At 49.5% G+C, this 22,387-nt stretch overlaps 2 protein-coding genes across 3 annotated transcripts in view; both read right to left on the minus strand.

Annotated features, from left to right (window-relative positions):
• cfap299 (cilia and flagella associated protein 299) overlaps positions 1 to 4,667 on the minus strand; it is a 44,810-nt gene extending 40,143 nt beyond the window's left edge. The window contains exons 1-2 of one of the 2 annotated variants that reach the window (XM_078086326.1): positions 4,510 to 4,644; positions 2,209 to 2,339 (exon numbers count right to left, since the gene is read on the minus strand). In XM_078086326.1, the coding sequence (XP_077942452.1) occupies positions 2,209 to 2,339; positions 4,510 to 4,617 (239 nt within the window). In that variant the 5' untranslated portion in view covers positions 4,618 to 4,644. Of the gene's footprint in view, positions 1 to 2,208; positions 2,340 to 4,509 lie in introns of both variants that reach the window. The other variant, XM_078086325.1, reaches the window with a different exon arrangement.
• Positions 4,668 to 8,056: 3,389 nt separating this feature from the next.
• fgf5 (fibroblast growth factor 5) lies at positions 8,057 to 15,307 on the minus strand. The gene is made up of 3 exons (XM_078087000.1): positions 14,683 to 15,307; positions 12,833 to 12,936; positions 8,057 to 8,976 (listed from the first exon to the last, which is right to left on the minus strand). Exons 1-3 carry the CDS (start codon positions 15,005 to 15,007, stop codon positions 8,611 to 8,613), a joined length of 795 nt encoding a protein of 264 aa, XP_077943126.1. The 5' UTR covers positions 15,008 to 15,307; the 3' UTR covers positions 8,057 to 8,610.
• Between the last annotated feature and the right edge of the window lie 7,080 nt (positions 15,308 to 22,387).

Below are 22,387 nucleotides of genomic sequence, written 5' to 3' on the forward strand. Positions count from 1 at the left end.
GGGGGGGGGCAGTGACAGAGCGCTGAAGGGAGACAGGCCTTTGGGAGACATCGGTTTGGGCTGGATGCAGGTGCACAGGTCTCATTTGGATGAGAAGGGGTGTAAATCAACACAAATGCACCATTTCGTTGGGCTCTGGGATCTTTTTTGGGGAGGGGGGGGGGGGTTGCCCAAACAACAACCTCATTGAGTTTGTTTACCGCACAGCAGCCGGTTTCTGGGGCCCCCCCCCGGCTGTTTTTTGGGGAACACTGTACCGATTGTGCACGGCCACTTTGCAGGTGGTACATCGCATCCTGGGACTGGTGTTTTCACAATGTGACCGTAGCGGGAGGTCAGGGGGGGGGGGGGGGGTCACGCTGGTGGAAGTCCAATCAAAAAACAAAACCACAGAGGAAAGAGCAATCTGCATAGGGGGGGAGGGGGGGGGGGCACCAGATTTGATGGAAACAGTCTGCAAATGTAGTTTACAGCAAGTCACATCTTAAAGTGTGGCAACGTTGTTCATTATTTCAAAACTTGTGCATGAAAAAAGAAACGTTTTGCCGCAAAGTTTCAAAGAAACGTGTTTTTGTAGATTCTGAAGCATTATAAGATGTTTATAATGGAGTAAAGACATTGTTTTCATAGACAGTACTACTGTTTATTAGCGCGTTACTTCCCTTTACCACTAAAGCGTGACGTAACAGGAGCAAACGTGTGCCTTTAAGACCCATCAGGTCATTTAAAGGTGTAATATCCAGGTGTGGCAACCCCAAAGGGCTCAGAGCTAACACAGCTAACGATGCTAGCTGAGCTAACAAAGCTAACGGAGCTGACAATGCTTGTGGGTGAACCAGTGGGTCGGCGCCCCCCCCCCCCCCCCCCTCGACAACACGTCGGTGGTCAGCTGCATGGAGCAGCGCAGGCCCACGTGCACGCCCACGTGCACCAACATGCACTGAAGCCACGCATGGCCCGGCTACGTCAACAGAACCAGGAGAAGAAGAAGTGATGTGGACACACGGAGCGCTCAGCTGCACTCGGCTGCATGTTGACGCGCAGAACATCGGTCTGCTGCTTTATGTTCCGGATGTTATTTCCCACGCGGTTGCCCCCCCCCCCACCCCTCACAGAGCGCCTTTGAAGAAGTCCCTCCGAGGACCTTCAGGAAAAGACTAATGTGTGTATATTAAAACATCCCGGGGTTCCCGTACGACGGTTCCCTGGATCCTGTCGGGACGAGATGAAAGGCTTTGTGGCCCCAATATCACTGTGACTGCAGGTGTGCCGGCTCCATCCCACCAGTGTCACTGATGTTCACAGACCGGGGGGGTGGGGGGGGGGGATGTGCATGTTTGGATAAGCATCTGAGGGTTCAATCAATTCAACACCTAGCAGGTAAATGTTTGGATACCTCCACAGCCCTCTGCGTGCGGGATGTTCTTATTTAGAGTCTGTCCTGGCTTGTCATCAAAGCAGGAAACCACAACCACATGGCTTTATCAAGCAGGAGAGCATCTGTGGGAAGGTTCTCCCCGGGGGGGGCGTTCACAGGACTCTCCCGTCCTGGACGTCCCGCTTGTTTACGTGAAGCATTTGGATTTGAATTGGGGCGGCGGTTCAAAGGACACGGCGTCCCGTTTATCTGTCTTTTGTTGGAACACAATCATAAAAAAGGATATTGCCAGCTGCTCGGACCGCTGACGCACCGGACGCGCCAATAAAAGGCTCGGACTTTATGACCTGTCATGCCCTGATTAGCAGAGCTTCAGCCCCAAAAGACGAAATAAAAACGTGTTTTACGTGTAAGACCGAGATCCTGCCGGAGAGGAGAGACATTAAACGTGCAGCGAGCGGACTGCGCGTGTTGGGGGGTCAAAACTGTGATTATCCAGCGTTTAGTCCCTGAATGAATCGATAAACGTCGCTCTTTGGACGGACGAAAAAGAGAGAACAGAACGCATCGTGAATTGATCATTGTGAATAGGATTAAAGTGGAATTTAATCCTAACTTTAGGTCAGCTGTGGCTGAAACTCCAGCTCCACCTCAAGTCCCCCCGATAGCCCCCCCACGGAGACCCCCAGGGAGAAGACACCAGGAACCGGACATGTTATTCCTTCACATCGCACGAGGAGTGAACACAAAGGAACCACAGAGCATTAGCAGAGGGGCACAGAGCCCCTCGCCCCCGGGGGGGGGGGGGGGGGGTCGAGGCTTGAACTCACGTCGGCCGGCTCCTCCTCCCCGCGCTGCTCCTCGCCGCCTCCGAGGCGGCTTTCTTCCCCTCGAACTCCTCCCGGCTCAGGACGGGGCCGTTGAGGCCCTGCTCCACCAGCTGGCGGGCCAACCCGCGGCTCTAAAGGGGGGGGGGGGGGTGGGAGAGGAGTCAGGCGAGGATAGGTAGGGGCGGCGGGGGGGGGAGAGACCTGTCGGATCGTGACTTTTTTTGGCGCGAGAGCGACTTTTTATTACTCTTAAATGTCAGACAGCAGTCAAATGTGCCTCTAACAATTTCCCTGAGCCGGGGGGGGACGTCCGTCTGCCAAACGGCCCCCGAACCGGCGGATATTCCATTTAAAATGATGCGAAACAGAACTGCAGCGTTTCCTCTCACCTTTTACAAGCTGGAAGCGGATCCGCCGGCTTAATAGACGAAGCACGTTTATCCGGGTTTGTGCAACAACCTGGATCGCACAACCACACAACACCTGACGCGGCACTTTTCAACCATGTGAAACGCTGTTCATGCTGTGAATGAGCACAAAACAACACTTTGGAGGTAAATACAATCGTTGTTTGGATTAAAATGACGGCAAACCGCTGTGTTAGTGGAGGCCACGTGGGAGGAGGAGGAGCGTCTCTGGGTGGAGGTTTACTTCCACGCGCTCATCAAAGGACGTCTTTCCACGTCCAAATATGCTTCCCTCAAAAGGGTCCTCGGTCCGCCTCAGCGATCACTCACGACTGACAAATACAATCCAAATACAGACTGCTCACCCTTCTGGCCTTCAGCTTAAAATAGTTATTTCACTTCCCTCCCAAAAATATGGCAGTGGTATAGTGTAGTTTTATGGGTTTAGTGTGATTTCATGCCCACGCTCGGGTCCATTTGTCTCCTCGCTGTGTGTGTGTGTGCGTGCGTCCATGTGTCGGTGCCTCTGCAGGGATTGGGAGCTGCATTATAGTCCAATCATCGTCATTAAAGCCGAGCCGTAAAGTCATCATCTAAAAACCAAATCTCGCCGTCAAATCCTGTGGCTTGTCAGATCAAAGCTCGGGCCACATGTCCTCCTACCCGAAATCCCCGAGCAGCCGCGGCCTGCGTCCGCACCCGAGAGGAAAAGTTATATTTTCCTTCAGCTTTGATGTGGCTGACCAGAAATGACTCTCAGACATTCGCCCGGTCCTAAAATTGGCTTGAAAATCATTGTCTTCATTTTTCAAGGCTCAATGAATAAGTCTGTTTGAATGAGATGCTTCTGGAAGCCGACACACGAGGACCTGGACTCACAGACGTTGCAGTAAAAGTATCGGAACACAATCCTTATCTGCACAGGTGAGGTGACCTGGGCTGAATGTGGAGTGTCACAACACGTGGGGGGGGGGGGGGGGGGGGGGGACTTTCACCTCAGATAGAGAGGTCCTCCCCGTGTGGACGCAGGTGTTCAAACAAACGTGCAGCAGGTCGGCAGCACGTGCGACACCTGCTGGCCAAAGGCCGCACTGCACATTTCTAATTCAAGCCTTTCTGACCAAACAGCAGAAGAGGGCAACATAAATTGATATAGATATTAATAACTATAATCATATATATAGATAGATTTTTTTTTAAATTGTATTGCTACTGATTCATTATATTAAACCACTACAGGACTAATTTATGTGTAATCTTGCATGACATCTCAACAAAAGACAAAACAGCTCATCGAACAACATTTTTGTTGTTTCAACCGCTTTGAAATTTGAGTGACGGAAATGTTAAATAAAAAAATAAAGTGTTTTAAAGCCCTCATACCACACCTGCGTGTGACTGCCACCTAGCGTCGAACTGCGTGCACTACAATACAAAACCTCTACGGCAAAGCCTGCTTTATTTAGCCACAGCTGCTTAAAACGTGCTTAAACGTGCTAATAACAGATGTCAACAAAAATAAACACCTCCGATTATTCAAACCACGTACTGTTGTCCACTTTAGCTGCATTTAAGTTTGGTAAAGCTGTCGCTAAATGCGTAATTCTGAGTATAAATACCACACGCCAGACTCCATCAATATTTTATGCAAGTGTGATAACGTTACCTTCTTCAACAGCGGGGTGACACCGCTAAACACGTCCATTAAATCAAGGTAACAGTGTTCATGGAGACATGGACATGGAGGTTAAATCGTAAAAAAGTGGAAAGCTGTGTTTTGATGAACTTAAATTAGACAGTTCAGTGGACGCGGTTTGACGTGTTAAAGAGGGAAAGGCGGCTAACGCGAACAACAAGGACGTACTTGTACGTATTTGTTTAACGAGTGACTCACTTTCAAGTATAATAAGTCCTTCGGCGTGATTTTGGAGTCGAGATAATCTTCGTAGACGTTGAACTGAGTTAAAGTGTTGTGGAAGCGAGCGGCCGCGCTGTGCTCCATCTTCAGGCTCTCTGTGTTGTATGCGGCTGCTATGAGCAACCGGCCTACACGTCACTTCCGGACGCGGCTGAGGGCGCACGTGATTGGTTTACGTACGATAGGAACGCCCACTATCAAATCAGTGACTGTGCATTCGATCTTAAATACGTTTGAAAATACTTTTTTTATTATAATAATTTTGCAACCATTTATGACTTTTTTTAAACATTTGGGCGCAAACTAAGTAAAGTAAATGCTTAGTGTTGGTTTAACACATGTGAGTCGATGGACTAAATGAGACAGCGTTAACACGCTAGCGGACGCCTGCTCCCTCCGCCGCTGACAGACGCTTCTGTATGGCGGCAAATCACTGTCAATATTCGAGAGCGCAAATCAGGTTGATGCGCTCGCGTAAATCAAACATCCGCGAGCAAATCTCCGTCTCGCGCGAGCAAAAGTTCATCTCGCGCGAGATATTTGCTCGCTCGCGGAGCGGGAACTTCCTCGCTCGCGAGGCTAGTCTCTGCTCGCGCTCGCTTTTGTTCTTTCTGACAGTGAGGGGGCGGAGCCAGTCACCATGGTCTCTACATCTGATTGGTTACAAACCGCGTCTTTGGATTGGCTCGATTACCGAAGGGGGGCGTTTGTTTTTTGACAGCGTTTTATCTCATAATTTCGACTTTCTTCAGTGCGGAAATGGGCTTCTATAGTTGTGTGGACGCATCGCTCCAGCCAATACAATTCTGATTTGTGCTCTCGAATTTTGACAGTGATTTGCCGCCATACTACTGACTATAACTCGATTCCAGACTTACTGTAACCTGTAGATTACAGATAAGAGTAAATTTTTCATAATTCTTCACTGATTTTAAACTTTACTGAGTTTGAAATACAGAACGAAATGTTCACTTTGGATGTTGCATTTCCAGAAAGACTGTAGCTCTTGTCGTCATCATCTTTCCCTGTTTAGTTTTCTCACCCAGCGTGACTTTTAACGGCTGCAATGGAGGCAGATGGCGAGGACGGGCAAACCAGGGAACCTGCTCCTGCAAAATCCCATCCGAACAAAGACTGTCACGCAAGCTCCATCTCTGAGGTCACCGAGTGTTCCGTTACCTAGAAATAAAGACCCACTTCATTATTTAACACCAGCATGAATTATGAACGCAAAACGTCTGTTGTTCTTATTCTATGTTGAGCAATCTTTTTCCTGTCGATTACTCTTTCCCTTCTTTCCTCATCCGAGTTCACGGCGGACGGTGTTCTGATGAAGGTTCAGGATCGTGGTCGTGTTCCTTTACTGCTCTTGTTTTTGACGCAGAGTTAATGGAGGATGTGATTCTAAGATGTTTAACAGGAAGTGATCACTCCTGTCTGGACTCACGTGGAGCCGGCCTCCTGCTGATTGGACTTCCTCTTGAGCCAATCAATAATTCTTCCTGGGGTTAGTTATGGTGACATTCTAAAAAAAATGAGCCAGAAACATCCCGCTGGTGCTGCAAAATAAAATCAGGCCTTCCATGCCTGGAAGATCTCACATAAATGGTTAAAGAAATCAAATTTAAACCAGCTGTGTCCGAAAAAGTGATGTCACTTTTCAGAGGTTGAGCCTGAACAGCACTCATATATATATATATTTATAATATATATATATAGGATTTGATAAAAATCGATCCATTAACAGCAGAGATGTATTCAATTTTTAATAGTCATATTACATAAAACCTCATACATCCATTTTTATATATATTAAAAAAGAATTCTGGTAGAAAAAATATTTCTTTGTGACGACGCGTTTATGAGCAAAGCACAACTTGATGACATCACAGAAGATCATTAGAAAAACAAACCGTTTGCAAGAGCCCCAGAGCATAAACTGTATATATATATATACTGTATATATACAGTATAGATACTGTATATATATATATATATATATATATATATATATATATATATATATATATATATATGTATATATACCATTCCTCCGTATTAAGATTTGCATTGACCTTATAGTAGAAACTACTGCCGCATTTTAGATCCCAAATCCAATCTGAGGTCCAGCGCCGTGTTCTGGCTTCACGTCGTCCATTTCTGTCCGTTAGTCCAAAGCGGCTGGATGGACATATGGATACGGGTGGACATATGGATATAGGTGGACATATGGATACGGGTGGACATATGGATACGGGTGGACATATGGATACGGGTGGACATATGGATACGGGTGGACATATGGATACGGTTGGACATATGGATATGGGTGGACATATGGATATAGGTGGACATATGGATACAGGTGGACATATGGATACAGGTGGACATATGGATATGGGTGGACATATGGATACAGGTGGACATATGTATACGGGTGGACATATGGATACAGGTGGACATATGGATACGGGTGGACATATGTATACGGGTGGACATATGGATACAGGTGGACATATGGATACGGGTGGACATATGGATATGGGTGGACATATGGATATGGATGGACATATGGGTATAGTTGGACATATGGATACGGGTGGACATATGGAGATGGACGGACATCTCTACTGGCAGCATGTGGCAGCAGATTGTGACATCAGTCGTGTGTAAATCCCTCTGAGTTACACTGCTGAATATAAGGTGAGGAATCCACAGTGAGTGAAGAGGTCAAAGTGCACATAAACACGGCCTGCACGTAGTCCGTCTCTATCTGAGCCTGTATCTCGCCTGCTGGAACACAGCGTGACATTCGCAGTGAGATTTAATCTGGGCACATTTTCCCACAGCTGACCGGGGGGACGCCATCAAGGCCCCGTCACAGGTTAATTAAACCAAACAATCAAACGCTTAACTTGTAGTGGGTCTGTTGGGGGGCGAACTCAGCCTCAGAGGCAATGTTGCCTCTGCTACGGAGGGGGGAGGTTTAAGGGGGGGGGGGGGGGGGGGGGGCGACGGGACAGCCGGTTGCTAAACTGATAGTTTTGATGCTTCTGCTTAATCCCTCACAGTTGTCCAGGAGGAGGAGGAGGAGGAGGAGGAGGGGGGGTGATGGACGGCGAGGCACAGGGACAGTCGGTCCGTCTGTGTGTGCTCGAAGTTTGAGCTTTAATTATTGTTCTATGTTTAAGGCTGAAATCCACAACCTTGTTTAGCTGTCACTTATTTTCCATCTTCTCGTGAAGTCGTCCGACGCCGGAGGATTGCTGGACTTTTACTGGACGTTACTTTTTGTAGCCTCCTTTTGCTGACCCATCAATGTTGATTAAACAGACTGCGCTATTTTCCATGTGCTGTATATTAAAATAAAGTGAATAAACAAATACGTCCAAACCGCAGCTGATGAACATGAATCAACCGTTCGGTGCATTACACACATTTAAAAGAGTGCAAAGCATCTTCCCTACTTGAGGTATTAACTGCTGTTTGATCATAATGAGGAAAATACAACATGGACATCTGCTTATTTAAACAAAATACAAAATAATTGTTTATTAAAGTACAAAAAAGGCTTTCAAGACCTTTTTCTATTATATCCCATAAAATTGTGAATATACGCTTTTGGCGAAAATATAAAACTCCACACGCCGTCTTTACTAGTTGCTCGCCCCCCCCCCCCCCCCCCATGGAGGACATTCCCAGGTCAGCAGGGGTCACTCCCAGTAGGAAATAAAACAACATGGACCAGTGTTCCTACTTCAACGTCTCACTGACGGCATTTAAAGAATAAAACGTGCATGAAAAGTTCCAAAGTTTCCAGCTTCAATGCCATCGGATTTAAGAAGAAGAGCTGGCGAGGGGGGTGTTGGGGGGGGGGGGGGGCTCAAGAAGACGACATCGGAGCCTCCCAAACTCTTCAGCTGCTTCAGGGGGAGAAGCTGGAGGGTTGAACCCTCAGAGGTTCTTCACACGTAGATACCTGGAATGCTTCCGACCTGGAACACCAACACTGTCTATTGGCTCCATGTTTGTCCCGTGTCTGTGACCCCTGTGACCCCTGTGACCCCCCCCGGACATCTACCCGAAGCGGTACTTGGGCCAGTACTTGACCTGCGTACGCCTCGGCCCCGGCGCAGCAGCGCGGACGGCCTTCGCCGGGCGAGGATTGGCCGGCGGCGGCGGGGGAGGCGGGGCTTTCCTCCTGCCGGTGATGGTGAAGCCTCGCTCGCCGCCGTCCCGCAGGCTGACCCTGGGCAGGAAGTGGGTGGAGACGTGCTGCGGTTTGACCCGCGGGCTGGAGCCCATTTTGGCCTTCCCTCTCTTGTTGAGGGCCACGAACCAGTCGCGGGCGGTGCGGCGGTGGCGGTGCAGCAGCGAGGCGTAGGTGTTGTAGCTGTTCTCCTGGAAGCGCTCCCTGAAGCGGCAGTCGTCCGTGAAGCGCTCCTGTGGGAGAAGAGGAGCGCGCGGGCGTTACCGGCCTGAGCCAAACGAGACGCCGCGGAACTTCGTCAACTTCCCCAAGATTACAACATTTCATTAGAACAAATATGAACAACAAGTCTGAGACCCCAAAATACGCCTGACATGTTTGGGAACGTGTGTTTTAATCTAAACTGGATTAACAAATCGAAAAACCTGCTCAATTTGTCGATTGTTCCGCGTGTTCCACGTGTTCACCACGTCCACATGCGACCATGAAACCCTGCGTCTGTCTGCCGTCTGTAGAGAGAGGAACCCGCCCACTGAGGAGCTCTGATTTACTGCCAACACGCTGCTGCTGTGAGGAGATGTTGGGATCTTCTAATTAAAGAACACAAGTCATTGGTTTCTCTTAAAATAAATCAATAAATACAAAAAAAGCTGAGAAGCAGGTAAAAAAATGAAGGAAAAAACAGTTTTTGACCCGGAGGAGACTTTTGTCAGATCCAAGGAGAACTTTCAATTTAAAACAGACACACTGATTTATTGCGTGATAAACGACGTAGTCAGACACGAGAGGCCACGTCCGGCCCATTTCTGCAAACGAGGTTAAATCTGCAGCCTCTAAGTATCGTGTACGTCGGCGTCCTTTAAACGTACAATGCAAACTCACAGTGCCGCATGCACTGACGCGTCACTCGCAATAATCTCAGCTGATCATCAGAATGCATGTCATCCGGGCCCCTGCGGCCTGTTTCCCCCCGACGGCGCTCGGCGCGAGTGGCGAAGGCCACGGCGGTGCAGACGTCCATTGAAGGCTCCCGCCTGGTGCCTATAAATATCTCGGGGTGGGAAACTCCGACGTGTACCCAGGGATGCCTCCGCGTAACGGCCGCCCTGCAGAACCTCCCGCCGCCCCGGCGTGAAGCGAACCGTTGCGCTTCGCCAGAGGGTGCAGCGAAGCAGAAAATGATGCCATTACTTGCGTTCGGTAAACATGCCAGTCACAGGAGAACGGCACAAACCTTTAAGTTATTCAACGCGAGCCACTGTTCCTCTCGGCTCTTGTTGTTGTTGTTTTTTTTAAAGATGATTAGAAAGTGGAACATAACTCGCCGGTCGCTGCTACGGGTGGGTTGCAGTGATTTAACAGAACGCTGAACGTTCGAGCAGCAAGACGCGCTCTGGTACCAGTCAGGGAGTCACACATCTGGAAACAAATCCATCGGAGCATGAATGAATGCCCTCTCTCACGCACACGCACACGCATGCCGGGGTAAAGCTTCGGCTGTCTTTCATTGGATTTAATAACCCAGAGATCTTATTGTTAAAACCGCTTGCACAGCTGTTTAACCTGGCGCTCGCCCTGCGGGGTTGGTCACACTCTTGTAAAGGGACCTTTCCCATGATCCTCGGGGGTAAACGGTGCTTGAGACAAAGGTGGAAGGTTACGGATCTCTTGTAACCGATGTCCACACGTGTGTGCGCCGTGTGTCTCGCTGCCGTGGACAGATGGACAGAAGTTCCTTTATCATCAGTGATTCCGCTCAAATCCAAGACTCAACTTTACGCTGATATTAAAAACTCTACCGACTGGTGAAATATAAGAAAGATTTAACATAACAAAATGCAATATAAAGTAATAATTTGTCAAGGAGCCACATCACATCTCTTGAATTACTGTTGATTTAACCACCTGTCCGGGAATCCGTCTGGAGGAGCAATCTTCAGGATTCCTCCTCCGGAGACCACGAGGGTAGACGGCAAACAGATGGAGATCAACGTAGGACCTTTAAACTGGGCTCAAATGAACTCTTGAATAAACTATCGCCGAGACATCAAACAGCAGGAGTCCCCTCGTCTTTCCTCCTCGGTCCGCGACCTTTCCTCCTTCCTAAAAGGCCGCGTTTGCTCGGCACGCCACCGTCACTGCGCCGATAAATCGCCGCGGCGGGAACATCTGAATATGAGACGCGGCAGACGACGCAACAAGATGAGGGTCAGCGCGTCACCCGACACCGCAGACGGGGGGGCCCCGGCGCCCGACCGTTACCCCCCCGCCCGAGGGTTACCTCCACCCCCACCGCATCAGGGCGGTTGGAGTGGCGCGGTGCAGCTGCAGACACAGATTGGAGTTTTAGTTGTGCAAATACGGAGAGCTGCTCGCGAGGCGGAAATAAGCTGCGAGCGGCGTTTGGGGACAGAGAGCCGGGACGCCAGGTTCCTACAGTAAGTGTCACAGCTGCAACCGAGAGAGAGCCCCGATTAAAGCGGCAAACTTCAACTTACGGCCCAGAAACAGTTCATGCGATGGTTCTAAAATGCTTTGAAAATCACTTTTTAAGGTCTGTGCCGAATGGAACAAACAACATCCTTTAAAAAAAAAAAGAATAATTGCACACAAACTTAATGCAGAGCTTTAAACCGGTCGGCAAACAGGGTTTTACGTCTCTTGGAGAAAAACCCTTAAACTAAAGAAAGATCCTGAGATGGAGACTCTCTCCACACACGCTCACCCGCCGGCGATGGAGGCACCTCCACCAGAGCGGATCGTCGGGATAAATATTACTCATGCTAGTTGCACGGCCATAAGACCCTCCCCCTTTTGGACCAGTTGACCCTTTCCTGTTGTACGTAGAGATCGTTTGTTCAAAGGGTCAAACTGTTGTTCAGCTTACATACGAAAACACACACAACTTGTGAGGAACACGAATTGGGACGAGAGCTAGCAGCAATGGTCACATCCTAACTGATGCTAGCAAAGCTAGCTAACTAGCCTGCAAACCTGGACTTGGAGGTTGGATCTCTGTTTCTGAGCGGGAGGGTTCGGGTGACGGCGGATCGCAGAGCAAAAACCCGCAATTAGGTTTTAGTTTGGAGGGTTTGCTATTTGCTATTTTCTTTCCTCTGCATCCACGTCCATATTTAAAGTCTTGTTTGAGATGCGCTGCAGGAACTTTTCCAATTCCCTCTTTGTGTAAGCTGCAGTGAGGGTCCGCGGTGGGATTCGGCGTGGAACGCGGCTCCACGGCGGACGATAAAAGCGAGCGTTGCTGCTGAGCTACGCACAAACCCCCACGGCGGCTCGCGTCCGATGGTTCACCCCTCGCGTTGATCTGCGCTCGTGTGTTGTGTACTATCTGCCGGCCCAGACAGGACTTAATCGGCTCTTCCCGTTAACACATGCTAATGAGGAGCCGCTTCTATCTCTTCGCCTGCCAAGGCTCCCGTCGGAGGGGCCGACTCCACCCCGACCCGAGCTGCTGTGGTGCAGATTTGGGCTTATGGGTGCCCGGGGGGGGGGGGCGATTTGAAAAGGTCTTTGAGATTACAGCAGTGTGACATGCTGATGTCAGCTTGGGCGGAAGCTAATAAATGGGACAAATATTGCTGCGCTGGGCAGCGCGTTGATGGGAGTCCAAAAGAAGTTGGGCTACAGCGGAGAAGAACATCATGTCTCCTCCGAAAGAGGAGAAGCTCTGGTTCTCTCCGCTGGAGGACCTGCTGGGGTCTGAACTGAAGGAGGTTCTCGTGAACCTGCACGATGTCAACTGGCTTCACCGGAATCCGACCCAGTGGCGCCAATAAGGAGCATCCAGAAGAACTATGCAGAAACATCTTCTCCCTCATGGTCTCCTTTACTGATGGAGGTCTACAGTGGATCAGGACTGAACTGAGACCGATTCAGAACCCGTTCTTGTTATCGGAAAGTTAGCTGCTAAATAATATGTTTTTATCCAGGAGGTAATAGTGTGATCTGGACAAACCACCAACGGGTGCGTCTTTAAACATCTATTTCTTCTATTTGATTGGGCAACAACACGTTAGTGACCCCCTGGAGGGCGGCCTGCACAGTCAGCAGAACCTTCCGGATACTCACGGTGCCGTAGAGCCGTCCTCTGCTGTTCATGGCCAGGAACCTGTTGCTGTGGACCCCTTTGATGCCGATGACCCCCTGAGACACCGCAAAGAGCTCCAGGACACCTGGGGGGGGGGACAAAGGACACGCTGGAGCGATCGATGGAGCAGAGGCGGGTTTCTACCCCTTGGCGGTCTGAGTAGGAATGTGCATCTAACGAGGGAGTACTGCACGAGAACACTGACGCTGAAATGAGAGTTGAGGGGAAAATTCAGCTTTTTAAAAAAAAGGAACATCGCTCAGTTCAAAAGATATTTAAAAACAAACCTTCTCTTCTCTGATTTTGACATTAAATGATTTTCTACCACTGCTCTTCATCCAGAGCGAGACTGAAAACTCATTTATAACTGCATTAAAAAGCAAAATCAGTGGTTATTGTTTTTTATTGTTCTACCAAAACTACCAACTTACATTTAACCCCTTTGCCATCACACCTATATCTATATAGATATATATCTATATAGATATAAGTGTAAAGTGAGTACATAGTTTCTTTTTCACACATTTGGGCCTTTGTGTGAACATATCCACTTTAACCAGACTGTTGTTGTTGTTGTTGTTGTTGGGACATCAATGTCGTCGGACCAATGGATCCGTCTGACTGCTGCTCAGCGCCGAGGTCGTGTTGAGAGTCACAAAAGCCGAAGGAAGCCCCAGAGTTTTGCCAGATGCGGGACGTGACGTGATGGTTGAACGGATCCAAGACGCTGTCGCGCGGGACGCTGAAGTCCACGTGGACCTGACAAGACCTGTGAGGGGCGCCGTGAAATGGAGGCACAGGAGCACTTTCGCGGGGAGCTGCGAGGCGCCGGAGGGTCCGCGAGGGTCCGATGGAGCAGGAGAAGCAGACAGTCTGCTGCTTGACTCGCGGGCTAAAGGACGCGCGGCCCTCACACGGGGAAAGTGATGCATTTAACTTGATATAGTTTTAAGTAAATGTTTCTAGTCACAACTTGTGTGTTCTTTACATTTCTCACGTGTGCATCAGAGTTTTGACTTATTTGAGTTTAGAGATTTTGAAAAGCAGCATGTTCGCTAACCGGCGGCGCGCTGAAAAGTGGCGCGAAGGTTCCTTTTTTAACTGAACAATAACCCTAAAAACAAGTAACATGTAATAATCCATGATCACATTTCTGGGTTCTGTCTTGAGGAGAAAACACAGTAATATTTAATGTAAACATTTAGTGATTTTCATGTGTAATTTCTCACCAGCTAAACCCACTAAACACCAGCAAATTGAATAACTGATATTATTACTATTAAATGTATATACTGTTAAATTATTGATTCATGTAAATAAAATAACATGTGGTGATACAATTTCTCGTCATGTCGTTGCTGCTTAAAAGAAACATCTCTGCCTGCTGATTAACTGTCATTTATTGGCTGTGAAGATTTAACTTTTAACAACTTATTATTTCCGTATCGTTGAAGTTGGTTTGTTACACAAACAATAGTCCATTAGTTTGGAAGGAGTCAAAAGGTGAAACAATAGATGGTGTGATTTGATTGGCAGCGCAGCGGGGACAGAAACAGACGCGCTGATGTCTGTGTCTCACTGCTGCACCTGTCACTTCCACGAATAGTCTACCTGCCGAACCGGACCAGGCCCGCGGAACCGGACGCCTCAAACGGGGGACGTGCCGGGGACCAGCTTTCGGGACGCGTGTTAAGACATCGCAAAACTGCACAACACAGGAGAGGAATCAATCAACCGCGGATCCGAGTGCGCATTCTCGGCGAGACGCGCCGGACTCGCCTGCGCGTCACGGGACGCGCGCGGAACCGATCGGCCATGTGCCGATACTCACTCAGCTGGTTGGGCTCATGGCTGCCGTTGACTCTGCCGTCGGGATGGATCTGGAGATGGAAGCCGATGCCCACCCTGCAGTAGAGCCTGCACGTCCTGCGTCCCGGGCGGATCCCCTCCTCCAGAAGTTGGCGCTCCAGGGAGACGCGCTGCGCGGCGGCGGCGCAGGCCAAGTGAGCCACGGCCAGGAGGTAGAGAGGGACGCTCATCGCGGAGAAGGACACACTCGCTGGGCCACTCGCAGCATTTTCTCGAGGTCCGGGGCGCCACGAAAACCGTGTGCACGCACGCCCGCGCGCACACCCGCGCGCCGCGCTCCTGGGCATTACCCCCCCCCCGGCTGCAGGAGCCGGAGCTGTTCCGCTGGCACGGGGGTATTTATAACGCCGGTGATCTCACCGCTCGACGCATGCCGGGGATCCAAAGGACGCTCTCTGCTCCGGGACGCCGCTCGCGTTCAGCACCGACCCGCAGCGTGCGGGACGGGAAGCAAACGCACATTTTCCATGGAGCCGTCCGCGCCACGACGCACTGAGCGCCGCATTTTACGCACAGGGAGACGTCGCTTTTTTTTTTTAAACTCACACACAAAAAAAAAACCTGACTCTCGTGACGGGTCTCGGCATGTGAGAAGGTCTGAGACGGGATGATGAGACGGGGGGGGGGGGGGGGGGAGGGGCAGCCGAAATCATCAGATGGACTCTCGGCCGTATGGGCTTTAGTTCACCTTATGATCCTGTGATGCTGGGTGCTGGGTGCTGGGTGCTGGGTGCTGGGTGCTGGATGCTGGGTGCTGGATGCTGGGTGCTGGATGCTGGGTGCTGGATGCAGTGGTGGTGAATTCAGGCGGAAATAATGCACGTGCTCCCTTTGTCGTTTTATCTGTTTGATCTTCTTTCTTCATGAGTTACATAAACTGTTTAGGATGTCCCTCTTCATGCAGCGTCCCATCAACAACGAGCCTAAACGTCTCTTCCAGTAAAGTACTGTGAGGTTCCCCTCACGCCACAACATGGGCATTGTTATATGAGCAGTGCCCAACAAAAACACACGTCACACAAATACATAGAAATGCCCGACAAATAGAACCTTGTTCCTTCATACGGGAACGAGGAGGCCGTTTGGAACCCGACACGTTCAACAAACACAGTTCGTTTCCGGCACTTCGATGTCACTTCCTCTGAACAAAAGCAAAAAACGTGTGTGTGGCTTGTGCGAACGCAACGACATCTCTTCCCCGGAGACTGAGCTTCATGAGTATTGTTCCCAGAGAGTCCTGGGGAAACACAAACGTGTCCTTTAATGGCATTTAGTGTACAACAAAGTCTCGTTAACATCTTGGTTTGATGATGAGTCGATGGACGTAAGACACCTGCCTGCTTGTTCCAATAGCTGGAGGTAAACACCTGAGCCGTAGTGACACGTGTTCAGCGTTAAGCTCCCCACATGCTGTAACACCCCCCCCCCCCTCCCCCTCCATTGTTTTCAGGGGCCGAGCCATGTTTGAATTTGATTAGCGTCGCGCCCGGCGGTGGATTACGGTTTGCATCAGGGGGCTAATTGTCTCTGGCACAGGGAGCCGGCGGGGGGGGGCGCGTTACCTTCTATGTAAACAGCGGGGCAGGGTTCTAATGGCCGGTCATTCCAGTGAGTAGCAGTGAGGTAATCCCCCCCCCCCCCCAAGTCGTGTAAACACGGATGATCCTGATGGATTCCCCCCCCCGCCCCATTGATCCCGGCTTTTAGCAGCTTTTTAGTCTAAGCAAACGTTGGACAGCAGGTTCTGCTGCGGCTCTGGACCGTCTGGGCCCCCGGAGACGGTGATCCATCTGAGGGCCCCCCCCCCCCCCCCCCCCGGGGGAGCGTCTCCGCGGCGCTCCTCCGACGTGCCGAGTCTCCTGCACTGTGTTTAATGAAGGAACGCGTCTCGTTTCAGCTGCTGGAGAACATGCCTGATATCACAGGAACGTGTGAGACGACCCTCGACCTCCGGACGATCACATGGCAGCATCACGATGGGACGTGCATCACATATTGTCACGTCATCTATATGTTAATGCGAGATAAGTTACACATCCAAACTATTATATTTCAAAACCCAACAAAATACTGTTGTTTTTGACAGCTTCGCTTCTGCCGATGACGGATTGTCCTAAAGCTCCCCGTGTCCCATAGAGGTCTACGGGACAATGACCATTTAAGGTCTAACAGACCATGAAGCAGGGATGCTTTAGGGCGGGGCTGCTGTGATTGACAGGTTGCTGCCACTACCAGATCCGCAGGGCCTCACCACGTCACTTCTCTGCGATCCACTCGGCCTGCCGGCTGCTTCGAACCTCCCGCCGGCGACCGCGGTACGACGACTACGTCCACTTCTCGTATTCGGTCTCCGGTGGGACGCTTGTAAGGTTGTGAGCGGCAGAAACAAAGCTCCTCTTTGACACTGAGCAGGTCTTCCGCGCTCGCACTGATACGCCAAGCGGGTCCGGGGTCAGAACCAATGCGCTGTGCCCCACGTCTTGTGTGTTGTTTTGCTCTCCGGGCCCTTCTGTGGGAGCCGAGTTCCTCCGGCTCGCTCGGTTTGTGTGTACATTCTATTTGGCCACCCGAACGTTTTTAAAATCGTCAGGCTTTCTTTTTCCACGGCGGGCCGCGGAGGTCAGCCAAGTTCCCTTCATATTCGTCAGCCCCCGGCCCTTTATGATTTACGGTGTTTATACAACGTTAATAATGGAGGCATGCCCCGCCGTGTGAGGAGTCCACAAACACCACAGCGCTTCCCACCGTCACGGCCCCCACCGCTCCCACTGCGGACGTGGTCACCGGTCGATGTTTTGAAGCCTTGAGTTTCCCGTTTTTTTTCTACCAGTGAACAGAAGTGACCACAAATTGAACTGAGAAGACCTGTCATTCACGTACGGCGCTCTATTGCCTGTCTGACTCCAAACGGACCACAATTTACCAAATGAACATCATGTTGTATCGAAGAAGACGAGAGATTGAGACCATAAACTGATGTTTACCGAGGGACATTTTCTCATAGACTTCCATGGGACGAGAAGACTCCGGCCCCCTGGTGGTCAGTGCTGAGAACGCCAGGCTTTCTGGGTTGAATGGAAGGCAACTCTGAGCATGAAGGAGGGAGGAGGTGAAGTCACATGGGGGGAAATGAGGAATCCGCTTGAAGTCTTTCAACCCAAATTCCAGCCTGAGGATCAACCGTCATAAAACCGGCAGGAAAAGGACGCCGCGGCTTGTTGGCCAGCTTTTTGGCGGAGCCACAAAGCAGCGCCTGTCTACTTGTTAGTGAAACACCACCTGTCGGCGTGGGGAGGAAGGCGGGGAGGAAGGCGGGGAGGAAGGCGGGAGGGTCGATCCACCGCCGTTTGAGTGTGAAGGCGCTGACAAAGCGAAGACGTGCGCCGGTTAAACATTTCGGTTCCCGCAGATCTTCGAGGTCCACGCGCGGTGGGAACGTGTCGCTGGTCGGGGCAGCAGGTGATGAAAGGCTCCCTGCGGAGGCTTCATTGGAGGCCCAGCGGCTCCCCGCAGAGAGCAGCTGGGAGCAGCTGATGGCCTCCCTGAACCTGGAGCTCATCCAGCCGAGCGGAACGGAGCCGCTGGTTTGTGAGCTTCTGCTGGAATCTGACGGCGGGACATTTGTCCTGCGGAACGTCGGACATTCTTTGAATGGCGTCCTTCGCCGGCTGAAACGTAAACGTGATTAAACCGAGGTCAGTTTATTGCTTTAGCGTTGATTGGCAAACAAGGTTCTTAAGGGATCTGAAAATATTACATTATTAGGGCTTTAAAATACATCTAACCTTTAAATGTATCAATTCAAGTTACAGTTATCAATAATAACTTTCCAGATCCAACTCAAAGTGCCGTTGAGTTCGATTTGTGACAATGACCACTGTGGTGTGTGTACATGTGCATCATTGCTGCCGCGACCCTGTGAATTGCCCCAACGTGGGACTGATTAAGGAATAATCTTATCTAACTTAGTTAGGGTACTTATTTTAGGCTCCACGTTCAAAACTGATCCTATACTTTCTTGTAAGAACCAGGTTTTCAGCATCTGAGGATGATATCAGTGCAATCAGCTGACATGCACGGTGTTAAATAAACCTGCTGCAGTGGAGCATCCAGCTGGAAAGAAGCACCGATAGCGCGTGACACCTCCGAGCCGGCTTCATCTCACAACATTCCTTTACCTAAAGATTTATTTTGAGACTTTTAAAGGACCGCATCCCAAATGTGACAGCAGTCCGTCAAGAAACTTCTGCGTGAACCGCTCTTTCTTAAAAGCGCTCTGCGGGCCTCCCCTCGGTTCGTCCATTTATTTTGTCCTTGCTCAGAAACCTTCCCTCTGAAGGTACTTTACCCACGAGACCGTTTCCCTTAAGTGTTGCCTGGGTGGCCCGGAGGACTGGAGATGAATCTGCTCTGGTTTTCCTCACAGGAAACTCTCTGATCTGCGCCGATCCATTACCCACCTCTGCATGTGGCCCTTCCCTCGGCCACCATACGTCTTCATTTGGGCCTTTTGCCTCGGCCCGATCACACACTTGAACCCCCCCCCACCCGCTTTAAAACACTCCAGCATTGGCTTCCCTCAGCAAACCTGAAGGTTGGCGGCTAAACCTGCAGCTACCACCTCACTCGAAGGTTTTCCTGTACTTTCCTTTAAGTCGTTTTAATGCAGGACTGTTTTCTTCTCTAAAGACGTATCAGTTCCATCTAGTTTCATCGTGCATGTCCCCGAGGAGACGGTTGTGTGTGTCTGTGTGTCTGTGTGTGTGTGTGTGTGTGTGTGTGTGTGTGAGCTTAAAGTGGACGGCTGCCGGTTGTAAATAAGTAAGAAGTCGTCGGGCCAACGATCAACCCGAGCCGCGCGCTCTGCTCGTTACTGAGTGATGAAGCTGGGTCACGTTCATGACGTGTTATGGAGTTTGTACTTCAAGAGCAGCAGGGAATGTGCCACAAAGCGACGCGACCACGATGAGTCAGTAGAAGCACGAAACACTTGACTTCCTGAATAAAGATTAAAACTAAAATGCAGCTTAATGGCACTGACGTCATCACTTGATCTACGCAGTGCAAATGTTTGTGTGCAGATCTGCGCGTCAGCAGTCATGGCTACGTTAGCTAGTGACTATTAGCGGTTAGCTTGCTAGTGCCGTTAGCTATCGGGGTGTGACAAACACTCGTTGTATCAATAAGTTATGTATCGTGTCAACATAATCGACGGTTGCTTATTTCAGAACAAGTATAGATTTTCATTCTTTAAGGAAAAGAATATAACATAATCTGTGCGTGTGTCACTTTTAGCCGAAGCAGAGAAGTGACGTGGAATCGGAGGCTGTGTGGTGTCACACTTATATCCTATATTTAGTCCGTCATTGTTGACACTAATGAGGTCAACAAACGCTAAACGTTCCTCGCGGTTGGAGGTATTGCCGGTTCCGGTTGTAGCTCACTGTCTCTAATAAGCTGCCCACTATATTTATATACATCTATATATATATATATATATATATTCATTAATACAAATACGGAGGGAAATGTCACACCGCAGAAGAAGAAAATAGAGGCAACAAAACACTGGAGGGAATCTGGCGGCGGATCAGAATCTTCTGAGCAGAGTTTGCTTCTGAAACTGTTCTCGCGTCGCTTTGAAGCCGCGGAGCAGCTGTCCCCTGACGAGTCCTCGCCATCGCCACCATGTGAGGAATCTGGGACCCACAGGTAGAGTCCCGAGGACGCCGACGCTGACGTGTAAACGTGTCCCTGTCAGCGGGACCTGCAGCCCGGGGTGCATTGTGGGTCAGAAATGCCCAGAGGGCCGTGCTGTTGGTTTATATTTAGGTTCTTTGGGAAATAACGATGTGGCAGCGGTATGCCGATCAGACAGTCTTCTCCCCGAAAACCACCTCTGAGTGTCTCGGGGCCTTTAAACACCCGGCATCTGGGTCGCAGCGGCGCAGCGGTTCTTCCTTGTCCCTTTCTTGGCTAAAGGTCACCTGTTGGATCGACGCCGCCAAATGCAAAAGTGCAGCGTGGCCAACTGGAAGTGCCGGCTTAGCAGAGATGCATAAACTGTCCCGCCGCCACTCGGGCGCTGAGTGATGCGGTGACAAATGTCTCAGGGGGGAGGGGACACGGAAGGGACGATGACACAAACAGCGAGGCATGAAGGCCCCTGAATATCAGAGGATCGTGCTCCTCCGGTGGATCACACGGCCCGGCGTGAGGCCTGGAGCTCTGTGATTTATGATCATGTGACACATGGATGGGTTTTTTTTCTGCTCTCTGAAATCCGTCTCTCGGATTTCTGCTGCCAACAAAAGTATTTCACCCCTCTGATGTTTCCTCTCTGGCATCCTCGAACGTCCTGGACAGACAAAGACAGAACTCTGCGGCCGTCACTTCGTGTTTATTTTACTTTTGTTTCTCGGGAATCATTTTCTCTTTTTTGGCGGCTCTAAACACTACGTTACCCAGAAGCCCCGGGAGTTAAAAAACATGAGGAATCTGCCATCGGCGCTTCTTTAAGGCATCCTGGTGCCTCCACGTTTCTACGAAGTGGCACCAGAAGAAGCTGAAGCTCAGGAGGTTTCTGGACGGAATCAAACATTTTTAAGTTGACGAACCTTTGACTTTTTAATCAGAGTTATTTCAACACACCTGTTCCTCATGGTTACGTTTAATGTCCATGTCAATAAAAGCTGTTCTTAGAGCCGGAACCTTATTAAATGCACATCCTGATTATTAGACATGGTTCTGTGCTGAAGCGGCAGCAGATGTTTCTCAGCGTTTGAGACCATCTCAACCAAGGTTAAGGTTGAACACGTGGAAATGGCGCTTCCCTCCCTCACCAGGGATCACGTTACTAATCCAGAAGGCCTCTAACAGCAGCTGGTTTGCTCGTGGAGATCGATCTGATGACATCATCCCGTCATTTCACCTCAGCACGTTTGTCTCCGTGACTTTAAAGCGGAGCAAACTTCTTCCCACCGACGAAAGGATCACACTCAGAGTTCAGTTTATTCTTTTATAGGAAACAATCTCGGTGTCACGGTAGAAGAATCAAACTGCGTGAGCGTCAAATGATCCTCGAAAGCCTCGACAGCTGAAGCAAAACTGCGACTGTGACCTTCGACCTCTCGGTCGGTGTTGATTTTGTTTATTTTTCACATCCATACTTGGCTGACATCTTTCGGTCCTCCCAGAATGCATTTATCCCTCTGATGGATAAATATGTCATTAAAAGGGAATATTTAAAGAGTTTAAATTAGGTTCATCGTGAAGTATCAGATGGTTCCAATAGCTCAATACTTTACTTCATGCGCTTTAAGCGCCGTATTGATTTTTGTTTTTTAAATGATTTGATTGGTTCTCACAGCACTTTACTGGTATATTTGACATTTGTCTCACATAAAGTGTATAATTGAACTAGTTGGTGTTCTGAAAACATTTTCTGTTTTTATTGCAATTCAGTTTAATGTTTGTACTATTTTATTTTAAATTATGTTATTACTAATGTTATTGTATTTGAAAAATTTATGTATTTTTTTATTTTTATCAAATTGATCCCTTACCCTTTTTTAATTTACTTATTGTTCCACACTTTTCCCTGTTATTATTGTTATTAATTATTCTTTATGCACTTTTTAATTTAATATTGTTATTATATTATATTA

This window comes from Gasterosteus aculeatus, chromosome 13, assembly GCF_964276395.1.
Source record: "Gasterosteus aculeatus chromosome 13, fGasAcu3.hap1.1, whole genome shotgun sequence".
Classification (NCBI taxonomy): Eukaryota; Metazoa; Chordata; class Actinopteri; order Perciformes; family Gasterosteidae; genus Gasterosteus; species Gasterosteus aculeatus.

Bases quoted from the DNA above. Each gene is read 5' to 3' on its own strand.
- fgf5 (XM_078087000.1), bottom strand. From the start codon at position 15,007: ATGCCCAGGAGCGCGGCGCGCGGGTGTGCGCGCGGGCGTGCGTGCACA. The intron at 12,937-14,682 runs GTGAGTATCGGC...CCCCCCCCCCAG, and splicing joins CCATGAGCCCAACCAGCTGA to GTGTCCTGGAGCTCTTTGCG. The intron at 8,977-12,832 runs GTGAGTATCCGG...CTTCTCCCACAG, and splicing joins GAGGACGGCTCTACGGCACC to GAGCGCTTCACGGACGACTG.